We start from the raw sequence: 22,235 nt of genomic DNA on the forward strand, positions 1-22,235 counted from the left end.
AATATTTGATCCAAACTAACCTTGGACAGCAAGTTCTATTTTTATCTCTATTTTACAGATGAGGAAACTGAAAGGCTGAGTAACTAGTCAAGACCACCGGCTTTACTAGCAGTACGTGCTATGTGCAAGTCTTTGGTGAACAGGCCAATGGTTCTCAAAGGGCGGTCCCAGAAATGAGGGTCTGCTTGAACTTGAGCTCTTCAGAAATGCAAACTCACAGGCCCCGCCTGCCAAATCAAACCTCCGAGGATGGGGTCCAGGAAAAGTGTCTGAATGAGTTTCCCAGGATTCTGATGTCTTAAGTTTGAGGACAGCTAAATTAGTGTCCACGTGCTCACGCTTTTTAGTAATCTATAATCTCTTCTTAAAGCCCATGTACCCTTGTGTCTCACACCCCCTCTGCCCCAGATCTCATGTCCGAAGTCTGCTCTTTAACCACCTCCACTTCACCCACTGCAGCAGCCACTCTGCACCCATGGATGAAGGATGCTTCTCAGGGACAGCTGGAATCAAATTAAATGGCACTTCCTGGAGACACAGACCCAGGCTTCCAAGACCCTTGACTTGTAGTAACTGTAGTGGGTACTGCGGCTCCTGGAGCTGAGCCAGCTTCAGTCGTAACCATTTCAGCTGCCCTGTTCATGTGGCATTTTATCCGCTGGTCTTAGCCAGCCTTACAGATGTATTCAGGGCTTGCTTGGCAAAACGCATCTGTTGAGCTGTGTCGTATTTTAACTGAAGCGTGGTTCACGGGCTCAGCGAATGCTAATGGACTAAAAAAGGAAGGTTCAGCCAGGTGTTACTGTAAATAGGTGCTGAACTGCGACTGCTATAAATCAAGCAGAGCAGACAAGCAAATACCCCAACATAACAGATTCCTAAGATTCACTCCCTGCGTCTGGAACGGAAGCTTCCAGAACAAGGTGTGGTGAAGTTTTGTTGTGTTTTATACAAAAAGTATTTATAATTTATTTTGCTTCCCATCTGCTTGCGCCTACCCTGTGACAATCAGTTGAGTCTAGCAAAGATTTGAAAGATGGCGAGGCATACCAAAAATCTGCAATATTAATTTCCCTAAAATCTCACACAAGCTGCCTTGGAAATAAGGCATCAGCCTAAACCATGGACCCATTTCGAGCTGACTACAAGATTAATGACTTGTCCCGCGCTGATTTCCTCCTATTAGCAATCAGTGGGTCTGCTCCATCTGTCATTGCCCTGGAAAGAAAATGTGTGTTTAATTTGCCAGTAACTTCTAACTTGGCTTTGTAACGGGGGTGACCCACGTACATTTGGTGACGACGCCTTCCAAGTGAATGATATTCGGGTGGTCAAACTGTCCCATGATGCTGGCCTCGCTCAGGAAGTCCCGCCTCTGTTTGTCTGTGTAACCAGCTTTCAGCGTCTTAATGGCCACGTAGATTTCTCTTTTGCCAGGCACTTTGAGACGCCCACTGCACACTTCGCCAAACTCACCTGCGGGAGAGAAAAAAAGAACTGACTCTGAACCAGAAACAGTCAAGGTGAGAAAATAATGCCTAAGAGCTAACATCTGTCGAGATTTTGTTATATGCCAGGCCCTGTGCTCATTTAAATAGATCAAGGAAATTCCAGGTACACAGATATTTACATATAAATGCACATACAATATATTCATATACATTTATATAATCTGCACCCTTACTATATTTAACATCCACAAAGAAAACAGGCTTATTAGACACTCAGACACTTACCAACTCCTATGACTTTTTCAATCTTAATGCAGGATGCATCGATTTCTTTGGCAAATTCTCGAACTGCTTGGTTGGGATCTTCGTATGTAAAGGGATCCACGTAAGTTCTAACACCTAAGTGATAAACATGCAATATGTTGGCTGAATACCTCTCAGGAACCACTAATAAACTTATGTTGTCTGGGACCGAAAGTATTTAGCACAGGCAAAGTTCTTCTAGCATGAGGAAAAACACTTAGCAGAGACCTGTGAACATGTCTGAAGTCTTGCTCTGGTTTGCACTAGTGGGTAAACAAAGACTTGTTAGCTACTTAAGACGCTGTAGCGCTCCTGAGTTCCTGCAATGTCTTCACACTTCAAGGATGAAATTTTAAAAATAATCTATCCCATGGAGGAAAAGAGAGTCTCTTAAGGAAATTTGGAATGCGTTAGCTAAATACTGTTGTCCCAATCAGTCGCTCCCGGCCTACCCACCATCTCCAGCTATATTCAATTAGGGAGGATAAGAGAAACGCTCTCAAATGACCAGGTCACAAGGTGTCACCTTTTGCCCCCTATCTGGACCAACAATGAACAAAGAAACATTAGACCTGAGGTTAAATGGACAAAGAAGGGTAATGCCCACTAGGTGATTTGAGGATACAAACTCTATATTGGATTTCCAATTTATTCTGTTTTGGAAAGAAGGAGCTGTTTTGTAAAGACACTGAATTTCACCTGGAAGCTTCCAAGGAAGAAAATGTAGCTGAATTATGAATGGTTTGAATACTAGGAAGTGTCATTCAGCCACACCCCACAGTCACTTGTAAACTACACTGTGAGCTCCGAGGCGGCCCGCCCAGAGAAGTCTGGGACACGGTGTATTAGTGATTACTGGGAACTTTCCACTGGCATTCACACCTCTCCCTTCCCTGCTGGAGCTCCTGGGGCTTTGGGATGCTGAGAGGTGTAGGACACTAGTTGGTCCAGCCCCTTTGATTTTCCAGGACTGTCAGTTTTGTCCTCACCAAAAAAAAAAAAAAAAAAAAAAAAAAAAAATTCAGCATTTTTGTTTTTAAAAAATCTATACTTTGTACAAATGAGAAAGTGTGGTTTTGGAAGGGAAACAAGATGAACAAATGGAAAACTGTCAGACACTCCATGCCTCTTCATTGCTTTATATGCTCCAGCCAAAAAAACCTTCCTGGAGGTTATTCTTGTGCTCTTCTACCTCCCTACACTAGTAGGGTAGCTATTAGCCACTTGTTGCTATTTAAATGTAAATTAGTTAAAATTAAATGAAATTTAAAATTCACCTCCTCCTTCATACTAGCTACTTTTCAAGTATCCAATAGCGCATGTGGTTATTGGTTAATGCATTTAGGTGGTGCAGGTAAAGAACTCTGCCACCGTCTCAGAAAGTTCTACTGGACAGGGAGTGCTCCGGGCGTCAGCCACCACTGTCCATTTCAGAGTCTTCCATCTTTCTCAGGTCATTCAGAGCTGACTCTCTAAATTTAATCTTTGACCTCATTTGGAACATCAGAGTAACCAGAATCCACTGAAGAAATAATGACTGTTCCGAATTCCACAGCAATATTCTGCGGTGTGTTCAATTCCTTACTCTGTTTGTCTCCCCAGATTTTCCTCGTAGCATGAGAAAAACTGTTACCTGTTAAATCTTGCCACCCAGTTACAAAACTGAGCCAGCTCGACCAATACGTTTTCAGGGTGAAGGATAAAATAAGGAAAATGAAGAATCTGAGGAAATTCCCCAATATCCATCTTTAATCTCACTTTAAACAATCACAAATCACCTATTTCAATTTGCTACCCTGAAGTACATTATGAAGTACATTATTTGGATAATTCCATGAAAGGAATATAATATTAATGGCCACAGGAATATTATTTAGACATTTCGAAACAGAAAACATGAGACGTGCTCTAAAAATAAAATTATTCTGTACCTTGATTCAAATGTTTCTCTTCATCTGCTTCTTGTTTTGCTTTGCTGTATTTACTCCGTCTATTGAAAGTTAAAAAAGAACATTCTCAAAAGCTGTAAGCCACAAGCTCTTTGCTACCATAATGTAAGTCAGGCAGATACTGCAGGCCCATTTCACAGATGAGAAAACTGAGGTTTGTGGGAGGTGAAATAACAGGATGAAAACTTGTCACTTTGGTAGTAAATAATGGTTTCAAGCACAACTAGTCAGAACCTCTGCTCTTAATCACAGTATTAAACTGAGGTGATAAAGCAAATATTTTTATAATATAATTATAATTTTAAATCCCCAGGAGAAATCTGTTTTATTGAAAATAGATTATAAGTTTACCGGCTAATTTCCATATATATATATACACACACATATATATTCTGAATTAAAGTAAGTTTCCCCAGGTGAATTCTGCATAAATCAAATAACAGTAACAATCAGTATGTGATAAGTAATAATAAACCCTGTTGCTATCACCACAATAACCACTACCATAAAAAAACCTCATTATCATATTATACGGTATTCTTAAAACAATAGCTTTGTGGTCACTGGCTTCAGCCGCTGCATACAAATTCCTAAATTATTAATGACCATTTAAAAGGTAAATATTTGCTTGGTACTGGATTACATTCCTTAAGAGTTTGTAGAAAACTTGGGCAAGAGTAAAAATAAATTTCCATTTGTAGCCTAATTCCTTTTTCCAAAAAATGATGTAGGGTTTTAGAGTTGGCATTCTGTTCTCAGTGCCGAACAGGAGTGAGATCTGGCTTGGTTATAAAAGTCTTGGGAAAAAGAAATCTTGAATATATATAAATCTTGAATCAGTAATCTTGAACACATTTTATATATATATATATGTGCACGTATACTGTGTGTGTATGTGTACGTATATTTAGGTAAATTGGAAAATCAACTCAGTTGATATTAGAATGCTCTAAAGTTTGGGAAGGTAAGAACATTTTAGTGAATAAAATGTGTACATTTACATATCGGTCAAAAACGTCAAATTTACTTTGAAGTTTACAACCGTCTTGTAATTTTCTTAGAGCTTTAAAGACAAAGTAAGTCAAGACTCTTACATGTGAGGAAACCACGGCTCTGTGGGGACAAAAGACTCCCTGACGGCCACAGTGGGTCTCAGCAGTGTGGCCCTGTCCGAATCCGATACCCTGAATCCCTGAACTTTGAACAAGTAGAGGAGGGCTGGGTGATCATGGAAAAGAAGGGGGGGGGGCCACGTGGTGCCACCAGAGGCAGCGCAACCACGGCCATGTGTCCCAGCTCCTCCCCCACATTCCTCTCCTAAGTGTCAGCAAGGCAGGAACCCGCACTGCAATCAGCCCCTCAGAGCCTACAGATGTTCCTCCATGTGTATAATTCCTTTGCGAATAATAATACCTTGGACTTTACACTGCACTTAACCTTTCAAAGTGCTCTCCTCACATATGTTACCTCCTCCCCTAACTGTTTGCAAAGCAGGAACCAGCTTAGTAAACAGAGGCCTCAGTTACTGGAGTTCACTTCGAAGTGCCTGGAATTCAGTCCCAAATAATAGCTAGCATTTTTACTTTGCATTTAATTTTTTAGATCCGTCGCATCTATCATCTCATCGCATCTTGACAACAACCCTATGAAAGCAATCAGGCAGACAGACACATGCTTGGTCCCACTGTACAGATGAGGACATGGAGGCGGGGGTTAAGTGATTCACCCATGACCCTCTTAGCAAGTAGCAGGGGCATGTGTCTGTCTTGTCCAGCTCTCTGCCTCACATGCCTCTCACAGTGGAGATGAATTATATGATGACACCAAGTGAGCGTTAATTACAAGTAACATCACATTTTATATCAGTAAGTACACTTAAATTGGATTCCACTTGCACTCAAAACCCATTGCTTTATTGAAGTTAAATAGGTTTAAACATCCTGAAACCAAACATTTGTATGAAAGATGTAGTCCCCTCCATGTCTCCCCCTCGCCTCCCCTTTTAAAGGAAATATAAGAGAGTTAGGTCAGGCACTATGAAAACAGCATTTTGTGTCAGGGAAACGCGTGGCTAGGTCCCAAGGGTGTGATAGGGTCCTGCCAGCTTGAGAGATTATATCTTATCAGAATTCCTAAAAGCATTATCTAAAATTACAAGTGTATCTTTTAAACCACTTTAGATCTCGAATACTGATTTGAATGTCTTTCCTTTAAAGGGAAAAAAATGCACAGAGCAGGGAAGTTTTTGTACCAACCTTTCTTCCTTCCTTCCTTCCTCGAAGTATAGTGGATTTATAATGTTGTTAGTTTCTGGTGTACAGCACAGTGATTCTGTTAGACGTATACATTCTTTTTCATTATAGGTTATTACAATCTATTGAATATAGTTCCCTGTGCCATCCCGTAGGCCCTTGTTGTTTATCTTTTTTGTATACAGTAGTTTGTATTTTGCCCCAACTTGGAATTGTCAGTAAGTTCGTCAAAAACCCTGGCAGATACCAAAAGTCAGAAGCAGCCCCAAGGGGCCTAGGAGTGCAGTTACACTTTTTACAACACACTCATTAAACATGGGCAAAGCCAGAGGAAACGCAAAATGGCAGAGATCATTAATTATAAGGCTGACACGCCCATCCCTTCCTCTGACTTCTAAACATAGAAGGAGGAAGTCAATCAGAGAAGAAGGTGTATTTTTAAAGAAATTTCTTTCCCCGGAATGTTACTTGGAGGAGAAGACCCTAGTAGGGAACAGGAAATGCAGATTAAAAAAAACACAAGGATTACTGTTCAAAGGCTAATTGTAGCCTATTAGCTACTTAATAATACCTTGAAAACTAAAAAGCCTGAGTCCTGCTCTACCTTTGTCACCTGATGACCCTTTCTCCTTTGGCTCAGGGTGGGACAATGTGTCCGTTATTGTCCTGAGAAAGAAAGCCCACTGAGGCTTATTACCCGGCCAGCCAGCCGGGAGGAAACCATGCAGCCGAAACTGACATCCCAGGCAGATCACCTGAATGGCAGAACAAAACCTCTGTGGAAGGTTTTCTAATTACTGAGACGTGGGCAAGCTGATTAATAAAGGGAAGGAGGGGAGTGGTTGCTGAGTGAATACCTCCAGAAGGAAACATGGAAACTTTCCATTGCAGGCGTTAAAGCAAAAAGCCTCCCCTGCAAATGAAACTTTGCAAGTTTCTCAGCTAAGCCGGCCCTCCACCAAAGGGAGGGGCTGAAGGTATTAACAGACAATGCCGAGGAGCAGCAGGGGTCCCCCCGCGCTGCCTTCCGAACTATGTGTTGTTCCTGGTACCTTGACTAGTGGATAAAACAAACAGAATAGTAGAGGCAAGCATCGCAGGGACCCAGCGTGAACCCCACTTGCATTAAAATACTGACTTCCCTGATCAAGTGGATGGATTTGATTGATGCGGTTCACTGTTCCAAAACTAATTAGCCAAAGGTAAGTAATTTATTCAGCTCAAGTGCAGATTAAAGAAGATAAAGCAATGTAATAACTAGCACGGCTCCAGGAGGACCCTTTCCAGTGTTTAACGGCATCACCCGCGAAGATTCATCGAAGCCATCCTTCTTCTTCCCCTTCCTTAAGCTGTCATTGTTCTTGCACCGAATGATGGCTCAACGCTCTTCCTGGGCTACATTCTGAAATGGTTGGAACTGAACCGTACGATTTGCACACAAGTTGTTTAGAAATGTTCCCGCAGAACCATCTGCCCTCTAATTGTATGAATTTACATGACTTCATCAGAGCCAATTTAGGCTAACATTTAAGTGTATTCATTCTTATGTGATCATAATATTCCAATTAGGACACCAGGGGAAGACAGATATAGACTGAATGGTAACCGTTTTAGCATGATGGGAACAGTTCCCGCTCCAAAGTGGAAAATCTTAACCTTCAGAAGAAGAAAAAACCAACTTGCAAAGTCTGACTTTATGGCGCGTGTTAGCTCGCACGTTAAATCACAGTCCACGAAAGGTACCAACATCACGGGGGAGACGGGGAGAATTCTGGTTTGCTTCAACTGTCGATGTGAACTCTTGAGGTAGGTCATTTTTTTCAGTTCAAAAGACATTAAGAGAATCTATGTATGCCAATATTGGAAATCAGGAGAGATGGACTCCTGTCCTGATCAGGCAACTAGCTGTGTGACCTTGGTGTAGTTAACTGCCTACCCTTGTCTCCAGGTTTCAAGTTCCTAATATACGAAATGCCAAGAGTTCCCCAAATCTGAGCCATCTGGGCACCTCCTCCACAAATTCTGCCATAGCCACTTCATTATTTTTTTCTTAAAATCAATTCCCTTTTTCTCTTTGATTCTGATGAAAGGGGGGTACTTTATAACCCTAACATAAATGGCAACCCAGCAGCACCAGTAATTAACAGGTCAGTAGAAAAGCCACCATGGCTGGTTATCAGACAATACTTGTCTCTGATCACAAACTACCCTTTAGAACTGAGGGACTCGTCTTGTATTCTAGTTCTTTCTTAAAAATGTTTCTCATATTAAACAGTGAAATGCTACTTGGAGAAGACACACCGGCCTAAAGCAACCCGAATTCACACTGCTCAGGATGCTTCTGGAGACAAACTGATGAAAATCATTAGTATAAAGGAGGAGTGGGAGGGTTGTCAGAGGAATTAAACCCAGTTGATCATTAGTCCTGAAGGGCATGACCTTATCATTGCATTTTGTAATGTTACTGTTCACAGTCCTTTCAAAAATCACTTTAAAAAGCAATAACGTGGTTACACGGTGGAGATCACAAATGGATACCTACAGGAGTATGAGGAAATGATGCCACGTTGCCAAGACAGTGCGCATCTGTGGTTTAGGATATGATTCCTAGGGACAGCATCACATAATTACAAGAAGAGCGGCACCTTAAACAACCCAGATAGCAGGTACAATTATGTGCTCTGAAAAGCTAACAGAATCCTTAAATTATAATTTAAGTGACAAGGGACGAGGAAGACATTGATCAAAGATGCCTCTAAAAAAATGTAAGTTAGTCTGCTCAACACAATGGGGTGGTAAAAACATACACTGTATCTAACTCAATGTATTCTGTCTATTATATCATTTTAAATGTATAAATAAAATTTATAAACTTAGGAGTTTGATTCTTTCACTGAGACCCCCCCCCCAAATGTTTATACTTGTCAGTTGGGCAAAAGAAAATTGGGAAAGTTAGAGATTACTCTGGTTGGCTTCAAGCTCAGGCTTCTCAGTATAAAGTCAATATAATGAAATCAAGGAAACAATTTCTATTAAAAAAAAATCTAGCAAGATATTAGTTGTGTGCCTGAGGTCATTTCCTCTTGCTTAAATGAAAAATTAGCACCAAATAGATTTTTTTTTTTTTGAGGTAATTGGAAGGACTGAAACTCTTCTCTCTGAGTGGGTCTTTGCTCATCTACCTCTTAAAAAAAAAAATCTCACTTGTCATCAGCAATGTGGGAAGTCACCCCGTAAGGGGTCTGTCTCGAGCATCCATTCTGTTGTCAACTCTCCACGGCTCTGAGAAGCAAGAAGCAGCCCCATCATTTTCCAGGCTAGGGTGTTTCGTCTGTTGCTTTCCCATATGGCTGGCTGCGATGTGGCAAGAAGATTTGGGGAGTACCATTTAGCATCGTTCATTTGTACTCTCACTAAAAGCATGGACCAGACTTTTGTCGGCCCTGCCTGTCTCCTCTCTCCTTGTCCATTCTCATCCCATTTAAACATGAGCAGTCCATCCTGACAGAGCGCACAGCCGGTACGCAAAGAAATCAGCTGAGTGTGCAGGGGCGGCTGCAAAGCCTGTCAGCTACCTGGCTCCAGGCAGCCTTTCCGTGACAGCTTTATGTCCGACACTAAAGAAGAATCGATAGGAGGCCAATGGGTTGACATTTCATTTTCTAAAAAGTGATCCATTGAGGACCAATCACCAAGCAGTGTTTATCAGCCTTGGGAAGTGACATTCTTTTGTTTTTTTTTTTTTTAAATGGGGGAGAAGGGACAGGAATCATCGCTGGGTAACCTGACAGGCTCAATTCTCTAAGGTGGGGATTCATAATTGGAAATCCAATCAATCAGCCTTAAATAATAAAGTGATCAATAAAAGCAGAAAGGAAATTAAGTCATCAAGCTTGCAATGCTATTTTCTATAGCTACAGCTTTTAAAAAACTTGTCTTCCTGCATTACATTTTCAAGTGCTTTTCCTTTTTTTTTTTTTCTTTTTTTTTTGGTCACAGCAGAATACCTGAAAAAAACTTATACAAGGTGACTTGTTTCTAATTACTCCTGTCTGACTGCTGTATTTAGGACAACTTAAAATGCAACAAAGTATATCTAAAGGAAAGCCAGACTACAACCAGTGATGCTTCCAACCAGTATCTTGGTGGCCACTCAAGATGAGACCCATTTTCTGTAAACAAGGGTTCTCCCAAAATGGTTCCGAACATCATGTGGTACTGCATTTTAGTCAAATATGTTTTTGGAGATGAAGGTAATTAATATTTTTTCCTATTTTTGGACTTTTAAACATCTTTATTTTCCGATGCCAGAAGTTGTTCTTATACACTGTAAAAAGTTCAAATGCAGAAATGTGTAATAACAGAAGCATAAACCCGTGTGATTTCTATACATTCCTCACCGTGCTCCACCCTCCCCACTATCAGATGGCTATATACTGACGCATGTAGTTCCCATGTGTTTCTGAGTCTGGAATGTGGACACACACAGAGTCAAACGGCAGTGGACAAGAGGTCCATCTTGATCGACTTCCAAAATCAAAAGCCAGGGAAGGAAAGAATTCTGGGAATTTAGACTTTGCTCAGGCCAAGTTGAAGTTTCCAAAGCTTGAGGTATACTATTACACAGGGTGCAGCGGGCGTGTCTAGACGTACGTTTGTTTGTGTGCATCGGAGCAACAGGGATGAGTGTTTGTGGTGGATTTAACTTCTTCAAGATGGAATTCCCTGCTCTAATCAAACAGACCCAGGACCAAAAAGCACTAACAGGATGACACTTGTAGGAGCCCACACGCAGTGAGGAACAGTTCCGTGCTGTGCCGGAGGGACCATGACTGATCTCTGCACACCAGGACATTCTCGAGAGTGAGATTAGAGATACGATATTAATAAATATGTGTGACAATCGAAACCATCCACGCAAATCGAGCTCTATGGTCATCACCCTAATTATAATGTACCACAAAGTAGGAGAAAATCATAGTGATTTGCCCAGGCCAGTGGACATAGCCAGAGGCAATGTTGCAACATGAGTGAAATCACCAACAGGAGAGGCAGAGAGAGAGAGAGATAATGCAACAGACAGTGGCCCGAGAGCTACGCCTGTCTGTCAGTCCACTAACGCAATACAATGGCCCTGGACAAGTACTACACCTTTCTGAGTATCAACTGCCTTTTCTTTTCCTTTTTTAATTTATTTTTGCAGGATTGGGGGAAGTAATTAGGTATATAATATAATATAATATAATATAATATAATATAATATAATTTATTTAATGGAAATACTGGGGATTGAACCCAGGACCTTGTGCATGCTAAGCATGTGCTCTAGCACTAAGCTATACCCTCCACCCCACAATTTCCTCTTCTATAACATGAAAAGATTTATATTTAAGAGGGTTATGAAGGGGAGGGTATAGCTCAGTGCTAGAGTGGGTGCTTAGCATGTACCAGGTCCTGGGTTCAATCCCAGTACTTCCATTAAATAAATAAATAAATAAACCTAATCACCACCCCGTCCCTAAAAGGATCGTTTCGATACCCCCAGATTCTGCTTGCTTTCTTTAACCCCATCTTGCAAAACAGTTTACGGTGGGTGGGGGGAAGTCGGAGAGGGGGAAGGTTCTCACTCATTAGACAAAGAAGGCCTGGATGTGGGCAGACAGTGAAGAGGGGCAGCTGCCACCCCGCCCCCCGCCGCTGCCTCTGGAGGCTCCAGGCAGTGTTAACAACCACGGTAAGAAAAACGGCATCATAAGAATATGCTGCAAGGCTATTTCTATCTTTCTCTTTCCTACGTTGTTTTTCAAGTATCAAGTTCGATTCTAATCAGTCATCTGCTGTTTTAGATCCATTTCCAAGAACAGCGCCACGCCCACAAAGTGCTCAAAGGCTGTTTTCTGGAAACAGTGATGGCTCTTCCTCACCAAAGACAGCGCGCAGTAGTGCCCACTTCCTTGCTCTGCTTACCATTTTCATTAACCAATACCATGCTGAAGTACCTACAGGGTGCCAGATTATTTTGCCTATCAAAGTGCTCCTGCAGTAAGTCTTAGAGGCAGGTATTTTATTATAGCTGTTTTATAAAAAGGAAAAAAAGACTCAAAGAGGTGACGTAATACAGCCTGATGGGGGAGTGGAGGTATAGCTCGGTGGCATTGCACATGCTTAGCATGCATGAGGTCCTGAGTTCAACTCCCAGTACCCTCATTTAAAAAAAGAGAAATACAGCTGACAGATGGCAGAGCTCAGATCTGAGGTCCAGGTTTCACATGGCTTTTTTTTTTTTTTTTTTTTTTTGGCCTTTGGCAGTAAGTCCAAGCTTAAGAGAGATATAAATGTAACACCTCACAGCCTAGAGTATCTAGAAAGCTCCCATTGGTCTGCTTTTTGGCTTAGTTTCCTGGAATTAGTTTGGTCTTTCCAGGCCTCTTAGCTGTGAGGGCTGCCACCAGGGTCCCCAGCAGCGCTAGGAGGGGTGTGGGAGATCAAAGCAAGGAGGAGGGAGCTTGCGATGCAAATGCTGTGTTTATGATGCTAATCAAAAGCCTCAGCTTTGTGTGGAGGAGACCAAAAGCTCCCTCATAAAAACTGGGAAGGGGGCAGGGGCAGCGAGAGGCTGCCGTGCTTACCTCCTGCTGATGACGAAAGCCGCGATGAGAATGACCACCAGCACCACGCTGCCCGAGACGGAGACCAGCAGGACAGTGGAGTTGGCCCCGTCGCCGATGATCCGGGAGGGCACTGGCAAAGACAGTGACACAAGGATCACCTTGGGCAAGGTCCTAAGAGCTAGGACTTCTGACTGTCACAAGTTTCAACTCTGAGGCCATTTAAAATGCTCACAGCCCATTTTGCTTTTTGTTAAGCAATCCCACGACAGCATTTTCTAAGACCGCCTTAATGAGACAAAGACATTCTTTTCATAATTGGAGGAAGAACTTCCACCAGAAGACTCTTATGTAATCCTATGGTAAACATTCTCTTCTTTTCCTTTCTACTCTCAACCCAGACTCTTACTTAAGGATCTGTTGAATTCTTTAGAGAGAAAGACACTTGGGAATTTCAAAATGAACAAGCAGTTTTGAAAGTCACCCCCTACTAACCCCCCTCCATCTATAAAAAAAAAAAACAAACCCTGCCTATTATTGCTCAGCTCAAAAGCCACTTCCTCCTTGAAACCTTCCAGGATAATCTCAAAGGATGTCTAACTTCTTCAGATTTAATTCTAGACTTTCTCTTTTTAAAATCCATCCTTATTTAATGATTTGTGAACAAAACTATTTTCTAGAACTGATGTAGTAAATTCTGCTCCACCATCTCCTTATCAAGTAGGTTTCATTTTGGTTTGTTAATGATGAAGGGAAGATATCTTATGCAAAATGCTTATTCATAGCTATGCCCTCTGGGATCATTTGTGATCCAATCATCCAGTTGATTCAACTCACAGTGCTGAAAGATTGATACAGTTGTCTAGAGGGGCTTAAAAAAAAAACAAAAACTGAGCTGACTTGATTTAAACAGATTCCTAGAAGTAAATGAGAGAGGGGAAAAAAATGGTGCCTTCTTTACTCCTCCCAGGGAGAGAATGTCCTAGCTTAATGTAACATAGTTATGCAACTCTCAGGTAGTCAGTCTGGCAATCCCATTTTCCACGGTTTGCAGAAGGCTCAAAACAAGAGAAAAGCAGACACTTTTCAATCATATAAAAAGACAAATCAGATACAATTACGAAAAGTTCTCTAAATAGCATGAAAAGTTCTAAGTTACAGACATTGGCTATTTAATTTCAATGTCCACTGCAACAAAATATTTACAGCTTCTTGGGTTTCACTGTAATGGCATTTGCTCTGATTGTAAAAAAAATCCTAGAAGTCGTTACCTGTGTTGGTGGTGACCTCGAGGGGCTCACTGAAGTCTCCGTAGCCAGCTGCTGTCCTGGCTCGGACATGGAAAACATAGGACGTCAGAGGGTTCAGGCCTTTGATGTCCGTGTTCCTGGCAGCTGTCCTGACGATCCGATAGCTTCGTTCATTCTGATCCTACAATAGGAGAGGATAAACTTAAGGAATGGGGCAAAATCAATCCGGAACTTACTCCAGGTACAATATTAAAGGAGTCCACTCAGAGGCTGAAGTGAAGGGAGACTGATAAACTCTAAATCCTGTATTCACTTCAGTGTTAGAAGTACTATTGTTACTGCTCAGATGGTGACAGAAGTGTGGCGCTCAGGAATGATTACTGATACGGACCACATCCAGATCTTCACCCATAATCTTTTTTGAAAAGATCTTTAGATGATGATTGGTGGCTTTCTTCACTCCACAGCCAGCAATTTAAAAGAAATAACTACTATAAGAAGGCCCCTTTTCTTTTTCTATTTTCTGTCTAGAAAATGTCAAAAACGTTATAATCTGGTTTCAATGAAAAAAAAAAAAACTGTCCCTTTTCTGCTTTTAATAAGGAAGCCAATAAGTGATTATCTTTAAAAAGAAAGAGAAGACAATTGTTCATTTTCTAGACAATCTTGAATGCAAATAGCTCTCTTCAGAATTCTGTCCTTTAAGAGACAAGTTATTTGTAAAAATAATGTCTTTCTATAACTTTAAGAGGATGAAGAATGCAATTTTCTTTCCCTGATTTTCTATTAAAAGTCATCAAAATCCACACCTTGATTCTGAATAGCAGTGATCTACTTAAACAGATCATTATTTCAACTTTTATGAGTCATTCTCTGATAGAAGGTTTAGAGATTAGACCTGCTTAGCTGTCATGGTTTTCATTACTAGAAGGAAAAGAATTAGCTATGTAGAAACATAGTGCACTTTTTTTTCTATTTTTTTAAGATCAGCAACTTAATACATAGAATTCCTAATTGGATTTGATTGGGAAGGAAAATGCATTTGGTTTTTGAGCTTCAGTGGTATTCCAGGATTTATAACTAGCAAAAAACTAAAGAGAAAAAGAAAGGAAAGAAGAAGGGAGGGAAGGAGGCAGGGAGGAAAACAAGGAAAAGAACTTTGCTTATACAGGTAATACCTTCTCATAATATTTGACTTCATATTCCAAGATCACCCCATTGGGCCGATCTGGTTCCAGCCAAGCCAGAGCAACGCTGTACCTTGTAACTTCTTTAGCCTGGACCAAAGCAATGGATGAGGGTGCTATAGGGGGAAAAAAAAAGCTGTCTTACTTTAGGGGGAAAAAAATTGGTGGTATCAATCAGTGATGTCATCTTATTTTAGAAAACTGTGAAGAATTGTCTTGTCTTCTTCCAGATCCCCATTTTCCTTTCGCCTGGTACAAAAGCATACCATTTTATGGTCCTCTCCATTTTTTTTTTTTTTGTATATGGTTTGTCTTAGAAAGACGATCTCTGAAGTCAAGGCCTGGTAAGTCCACGTGCAGTACCACGGCACCTGGAGCCATTCCTTAGAAAGGCTGGAGGCATAGAGAATGCCCTCTGCTTGTTTAGTTTTTGCTAGCCATGAGAGCCTTGGGACAATCTCCCTTTAAGCTCAGAGAAACTGCATCTCATCCAACCTCCAAGGTACTATGAGTGTCCTCTTGCTGGTCTTTAACTTTATACAAGCAAGAGACTTTGCAAGTCTTCCAAGGATACTGTAGAGAATGCCGGAAGGCCAACAACTTACATACTTCCCAAATAAATAAAAGTATTGCTTAATTACAGTAAGAATTTCCAGTTTGAACACAACCAGGCAAATAACAACACAAATAAAGCCATGATGGTCTCTCTGGACATAGATGGCATTTTGCAATTGTTTTATAAGAGCTGAAATATTGCTTTTGCTTGCTGAGTAGCAAACCTTCCTCTTTCCACTGAGAAAGACACAAAAGTCGTCCTCCGCTGGGTGTATTCTCAGGGGTGGGGAGGAGAAGCGTTATCTGAGATTTATAAAACCCAGCTGCTTCTCCGCTGTGGTGGTCACACCTCCAGCCAGCTGTTATCCAGCTCTGCTGTGACTGACAATGGTACAGATGTGCTGTCTCTGGGGAGAAGAGGGAGCATTCATGAAATCTGTCATCTTACCTATCAAAGCCGGTTGGCAGAACCAGAGATTAGAGGGTCTTCCTAAATTGAACATAGAGTCTTATTTGTTTGCAAACTGTGAATATGTATTTAAAGAAATCTATGTATTTATTTATTACTATTATTTTGTTGTGATTGCTTTATTGTAAAATATATAGAACATAAAGTTTACCATTTTAACCATCTTTAAAGTGTACAGTTCAGTGGCGTTAAACAGATTCACATTGTTGTGTAAACCATTGCTGTGGTCCGTCTCCAGAACGTTTTCATCTTCCCAACTGAAAATCTGTACACATTAAATAATAACTTCCCATTTCTCCTTTCCCGGGCCCCTGGAAACCAGCATCCTACTTTTTATATAGTATTATTTTTTAACGGTGGTACTGGGGATTGAACCCAGGACCTCGTGCATGCTAAGCAGGTGCTCTACCACTGAGCTATACTCCCACCCTCTTCAAGTTGTGAATATATATTTTATAGTCACCGAGGAACAACCACTGTTGGGTCGTCCTCCTGCTCTTCCCCAACACACACATACACACACACCTGCCAAACCCTAACTCAGAGGACAAAAAAGAAAGTAAAATTGTCGCTCAAAACGGAATGGGGCTAGCTTCAAACCTGCTTGACCCCATCTGACAGGTATACTGGAGGCAAGGGACGCAAACCAGTCACACAGGGAAATCTTGCTGAAGATTCTGCAGCAGAGAGCACCTCTTGGAGGTGGCCATCTGGCAGCCCGGCACCTCCGTTAGGGAGCCTGGAGATGATAACACACACTCTCTCTCCCCTCTGTTTCTCTCTTTCTCTCCTTTTCCTTCCACCCCCACCCCAAAGCTATTCCAGATTGGGTCTCAGGCATAAACACGAATGAAAGATACAGGGGATACACATGTTCTCCATCAACGGCAACCCCAAGGTTAGTAATACCAAACTGCATGAACAGGGCTGCATGCAGCAAACCAATGGAAGCCACTGAACATCTGAACAAAATGAAAACTGGAAATGTGCTCATTAGCTGTATTAGGGCTCCCCTCCCCCAATACTTGTGCACGCGTGTGCACGCGCACACACACACTTTCTCTCCTCTCTTTCTTTACTGGTTGACACAGAGCCACTGTCCAGCAGAAAGCAAGGAGTGACCTTCCTAAATACAGAGGCAGTGAGGAGGCTAGGAAAGTTGCCTGCCTGTGAAAAGCCATTTCACTCCAGGTAATACATACATTGCCTAACGGAGCACTTTAGCATCCACTCCATAAAAAAAGGGGCTGTTTCAACGCTGATGTTCAGGACGGGGAAATGAAATAGAAAAGCGAGGCAGTTCGAAAAAAGCAAGAGAGAGGAAAAATCATAAAGTTAGAAAATGAACTTTCCCTCAGAAATGTTCTGGGTCAGATTCTGATAATCGACAGATTCCTCAGGAAAGAACTGCCTGGCTGCCCTTGGAGGGCACCAATTAACTAAGATGGTTTCTCTCTGGCTGGGTTATCACTAAACTGCTGCGGGTGGTAAATGAACCTGATTTCCATTTCAGGAGTTGGAGCCGCAGTGTTCCCGGGGCCCATTCAAAGGGAGTATGAGCTCCACTGACGTGCTCGCAAGATCTCAGGCAGGCAGTTAACAATATAATCGTGTTAACTAACAGTATTTCTAATGCTACCCTACTTGGAAAATGCACAGGCACACACATCAAAATAAACCAACTGAACGGACGCTGACTCAGCTGTCATGAAGACGGAGGGAAATGAGATTAAAGGGGAAAGGAGAATAAATAGCTCTAATTTACAACAAGTCTTAGGTCGTGTGGCTGTGAAGTCTGAATTCTTTCGGAGCAGCTGTTTTCCGGAAGAGCACTTTTATCAGGTCACAGTGACAAAAGCAACCCGTGACCAAGCGGGACTGAGAATCAGACCTACCATAGGCAGTGTCCCTCCCCCTGGAGGAAGAGCTTCTCAGCTCCTCCTGTGAGAACCAGCATTTTGGGAGAAGCTGGGCTTTGCCACACTGCCACTTGGGAGAGAAGAGGCCACTTGGATGTCCTCCACATTATAAGCCACATGGGGGTTCTGTCCTCGCCTTTCCTACCCTGGGTCCAGTACAGGCTCCAACTCTCCATCTGGAAGCCATCACCCCGCCTGTGGCTCGTTTCCCAGGAGGAGGCACTTGGCAATGGCGTTTCTCCATCATTTCTCTACCCCAGAGGTCCCCAGCATCCGTCTTCTCATGCCACTCATGTAATTGCTGCACATCCCTCCGCCACGTGGACTATGATTTAAGTAATATTTTTCTTAAATCGGCACACTTTTGTTTTTGAAACCACCCCCCCCATTACTGTTATCACTTGCAATTACTGGCCAGTAACCATAAAAAGGAAAAGAATATGGAAATAAAAAATATGTAATAATATTGTCATTAATAAAATGTAAAAAATAATATGTAAATAGTCTTGCCTCTCCATGCTTTGCCAAAAAAAAAGAGCTTAGCCAGTGTTTGAGAAGAAGTAAGGACTCTCCTGATATCAACTTAAGATTCTGACCTTGGTGATATCAAAAGAACTAACAGGGAAGTGAAAAGGAACTAACTTTCTTTTGGGGGGGGGGGGTCATTAGGTTTTTATTTATTTATCTTTGATGTAGGTACTGGGGATTGAATCCAGGACCTTGTGCAGGCTAGGCACACGCCCTACCACTAAGCTACACCCTCCCCTCCTAGGAACTAACTTTCATGCAGGGGAATTCAGGATTTATTATGTTGTGTTCCCTTTGAGTCTTCCCTAAAACCATCTCTAATATCACCATTCGTATGTTTCCACACACTGGTCAAGACTGCCAAACCCTCCTCCATTTAGAAGTGTTTTGGGGGTGAGGGTATAGCTCAAGTGGTAGAGCACATGCTTAGCATGCACAAGGTCCTGGGTTCAATCCCCAGTACCTCCATCGAAAAACTAAATGAATAAACCTAATTACCTCCCCTTGCAAAAAATAAAAATTAAAAATTAAAAAAAAAAGTGTTTTGGGTCCTGAGTCCTGACACCTCAAGACACCTCAGGGCTCTGCCCTTTGCTAACAGAACTAGAAGAGGAGATAATAGGCTAATAAAATAACAGATTGAACACTCATCCCCAGTAGATGGTTTAATAGGAGCTTTGACAAATCAGTGCCTTGGTTCAGAAGAAGGCTTCTATACATGAACCCCAATGTTCATAGCAGCACTATTTACAATAGCTAAGACATGGAAATAACCTAAATGTCCATTGACAGATGACTGGATAAAGAAGTTGTGATATATTTATACATTGGAATACTACTCAGCCATAAAAAAAGAATAAAATAATGCCATTTGCAGCAGCATGGATGACCTGGAGACAGTCATTCTAAGTGGAGTAAGCCAAAAAGAGAAAGAAAAATACCATTTGATATCATTCATATGTGGAATCTAAAAAAAGAAGAAAAAAAGACACAAATGAACTTATTTACAAAACAGAAACAGACTCACAGACATAGAAAACAAACTTATGGTTACCGGAGGGAAAGGGGGTGAGAAGGAATAAACTGGGAGTTTGAGATTTGCAGATACTAACTAATATATATAAAGTAGATAAACAACAAGTTTATACTGTACAGCACAGGGAACTATATTCAATATCTTGTGGTAACCTATAATGAAAAAGAATACAAAAAGGAATATATGTTTATGTTTGTATGACTGAAACATCACGCTGTACACCAGAAAGTGACACAACATTGTAAACTGGCTATACTTCAGCTGAAAAAAAAAAAAGGAAAAAAGAAGGCTTCTAATCATACAGAGAATTTTAATCAACATAATAAAACCAAGTTAAAAAAAAGGTCCTGCTTGCCCTGAGTGCTCTGATTTATAGCCCCAAACTTTATTGAGACTTAGCTCTTCCTCAGTACTGACTCATCCACCAAGCACATACTTAATGAGCACCAATGAAACAATGACAAAGATGGAAAAGGGCAAACAAAGCTAAATTAAATACAATCTTTGGTATCCAATGACGTGCCATCTTATCCTTTGGCCTCTTAACTGAAAAAAAAGGTGGAGAATTTTTTAATAATCTTACAGAGAAGACACTCTTTAATGTTAACCCAGAGAACCCATTTTCTAGAGCTCAAGAAACAGCTCCTGCAAACCTTCTTATCCGAGTTCTCTGGTGGCCACAGGGAGAAGGAAGCGGTGGGCGCTTCCTCACGACACCATGTCTTCAGACAAGCAATACACCTGCTGAGGAGTGAGAGGAGAAGCTGGGAGAAAGGGGAGGGTTGGTGGAAGTGAGCTCATTAAAAGAAAAAGGTACACTTTGGACTGAAAGGCATTCTGCCCACAGACTTCCTTCCTAAAAGAGATGTTTGCTTTAGGGGAAGTTTTGTGCCCCTGGACATAAGCAGGTTTCCTTTAATGGTTAGAATTTTGACATAGCACACAACCAGAAGAGCTGGTAGTGCTGGTCGACAGAGAGATGGTTAGGGAACGCCAGTGGATGGATGTAAAAATCATACAGGCAAGAAGTACTAAAGAGTAGATTTTTTAAAAGAACGTTTTGTGATTTTATTCAATTAAGCCCTGAATTTTCAGATTTTGGAAGCAGAATTTTCAATGACTGAAGGATGTCCATTTTCCTGCCCTGAGTGCCAGTATCTAAAACTATCTTTTCCTTATTACTTTCAAGGGGATTTCAGCAGTTTTTAATCCAAAATATGGCCTCCGTTTCTTCTCCTTTTTACTTACAAATCATGCTGACATATCCATTCAACCATTGTTCAATCATTCTACAAATATCCTTTAAGCCTTTGCTTGAGGAACTGAGCAATCGAGAGCTAAAACTTAAACAACACTTGATTAAACAGACGGGAACAGGGATAAGAAACCAGAGTGCGGAGGGTGCCTTGTGGGTTACAGAAGCAACCATCAAAGGATCTGCAGTAAGGCTGGGGAAGTTTGATCGAGATTTATTTGTTGGGCAAACAAAACGTAGAAAGGGGAAAAGACGGCCAAGCAGAGCTGCACTGCTACAGATATGACTGGAATGTTCAGTAAACCAGTAGCCCCTCGGTTCTGCGGGGCAGAGGGCTCACCTACGACGTGTGAAATGAGGTAAAGAAGAAAAAGCTTCCTGAGCCACGTGAAGTATGCTTATTTTGATTTGGTGCGAAAAAAAAATCAGTGAATTTAAAAAGGATTTTGGATAACATTCCAGGTTTTTCAAATTTACTAGCTGCCACCTTGGACAAGTCACACAAATGTTCTCAGTTCCCCTACTGGTAAAACACCTTCCTTCCAGATACAAGCATGTACGGTATTAGAACGAACACCCTACAAGCACAAGGCTTGTCTCTATATGATCGCTGTTTAAGATCTTGTAGGCAAACAGTGGTGCTCAATAAATTTATCAAATGAATGAGTGAACTACATGTTGAAACAGATCTAAAAAACAAAAACAAAAACCAAAAAACCCTTTTTAGCTGGTGAAATGTTTTCTAAGTTTAAAGTACCAGAAGTAAGTCACCCCTAAAACACCTGCACCTGTTTCAGATGACCTTTTGTGGGTTTGGTTTTGCTATTTGCGTTAACTAAGATATTGACAACTAGGAGTGAAGCAAATGACAGTTCTAATTCTAAATGGAGTCTCTGTTGCCTAAGAGGTTTGTGACACTTAGGAACTTTTTTCAAAGACACAGGCCGTCAAGTGTTATTCAAAAGAACGTGAACATTACAACTAGTCTTTGCTGCACCTGCCTACAGACAGCATTTTGAGGAACTACTCTTTCCTTTGATGGCTGAGTATCTGGAGGGCATATGCAAATAGTCTTCCGGACTTCCTAACTACCAAGGTGAATAGTGTTCAGACTCCCTTCAAGTTAGAACCCCCTAACAAGACCAGGTTTACTTCCAGAGCCCACTAGTGTACGCAAAGTCACTGCCAGGGGAAGCCCTTAGTACCTCATTTAGACCTGATATCCCACCAAAAGGACATCATTGTCCAAGTGTCAGGACAATAGAGTAGAGCGCCCTCTGCAGGCAGGGTAGAGGTGGCAAGATTAAGCACGTGGAACAGACCGTCTATCCAGGCACCCACTGGAAACAAGTTTATGCTAGGAAAATAACACTTTTTAAAGATGAAGCAAAAACCCAAGAGGATAAAAGGAAACTTTCAACGAAGAGTGGAAGCTGAATGATCTGAGCTTTCCACTAGAAAGGGAAGATAAAT

At 41.5% G+C, this 22,235-nt stretch overlaps 1 protein-coding gene across 3 annotated transcripts in view; it reads right to left on the reverse strand.

The window, feature by feature from the left end:
* The window catches only part of EPHA4 (EPH receptor A4), a 138,587-nt gene that overhangs the window by 20,513 nt on the left and 95,839 nt on the right, over positions 1 to 22,235 (reverse strand). For all 3 annotated transcript variants that reach the window (XM_006186886.3, XM_006186885.3, XM_032480338.1), the window contains exons 6-11: positions 14,992 to 15,116; positions 13,835 to 13,994; positions 12,585 to 12,696; positions 3,686 to 3,744; positions 1,737 to 1,850; positions 1,291 to 1,476 (exon numbers count right to left, since the gene is read on the reverse strand). In XM_006186886.3, the coding sequence (XP_006186948.1) occupies positions 1,291 to 1,476; positions 1,737 to 1,850; positions 3,686 to 3,744; positions 12,585 to 12,696; positions 13,835 to 13,994; positions 14,992 to 15,116 (756 nt within the window). The remainder of the gene's footprint in view (positions 1 to 1,290; positions 1,477 to 1,736; positions 1,851 to 3,685; positions 3,745 to 12,584; positions 12,697 to 13,834; positions 13,995 to 14,991; positions 15,117 to 22,235) is intronic.

The sequence above is a fragment of the Camelus ferus genome, chromosome 5 (genome assembly GCF_009834535.1).
Source record: "Camelus ferus isolate YT-003-E chromosome 5, BCGSAC_Cfer_1.0, whole genome shotgun sequence".
In the NCBI taxonomy this organism is placed as follows: Eukaryota; Metazoa; Chordata; class Mammalia; order Artiodactyla; family Camelidae; genus Camelus; species Camelus ferus.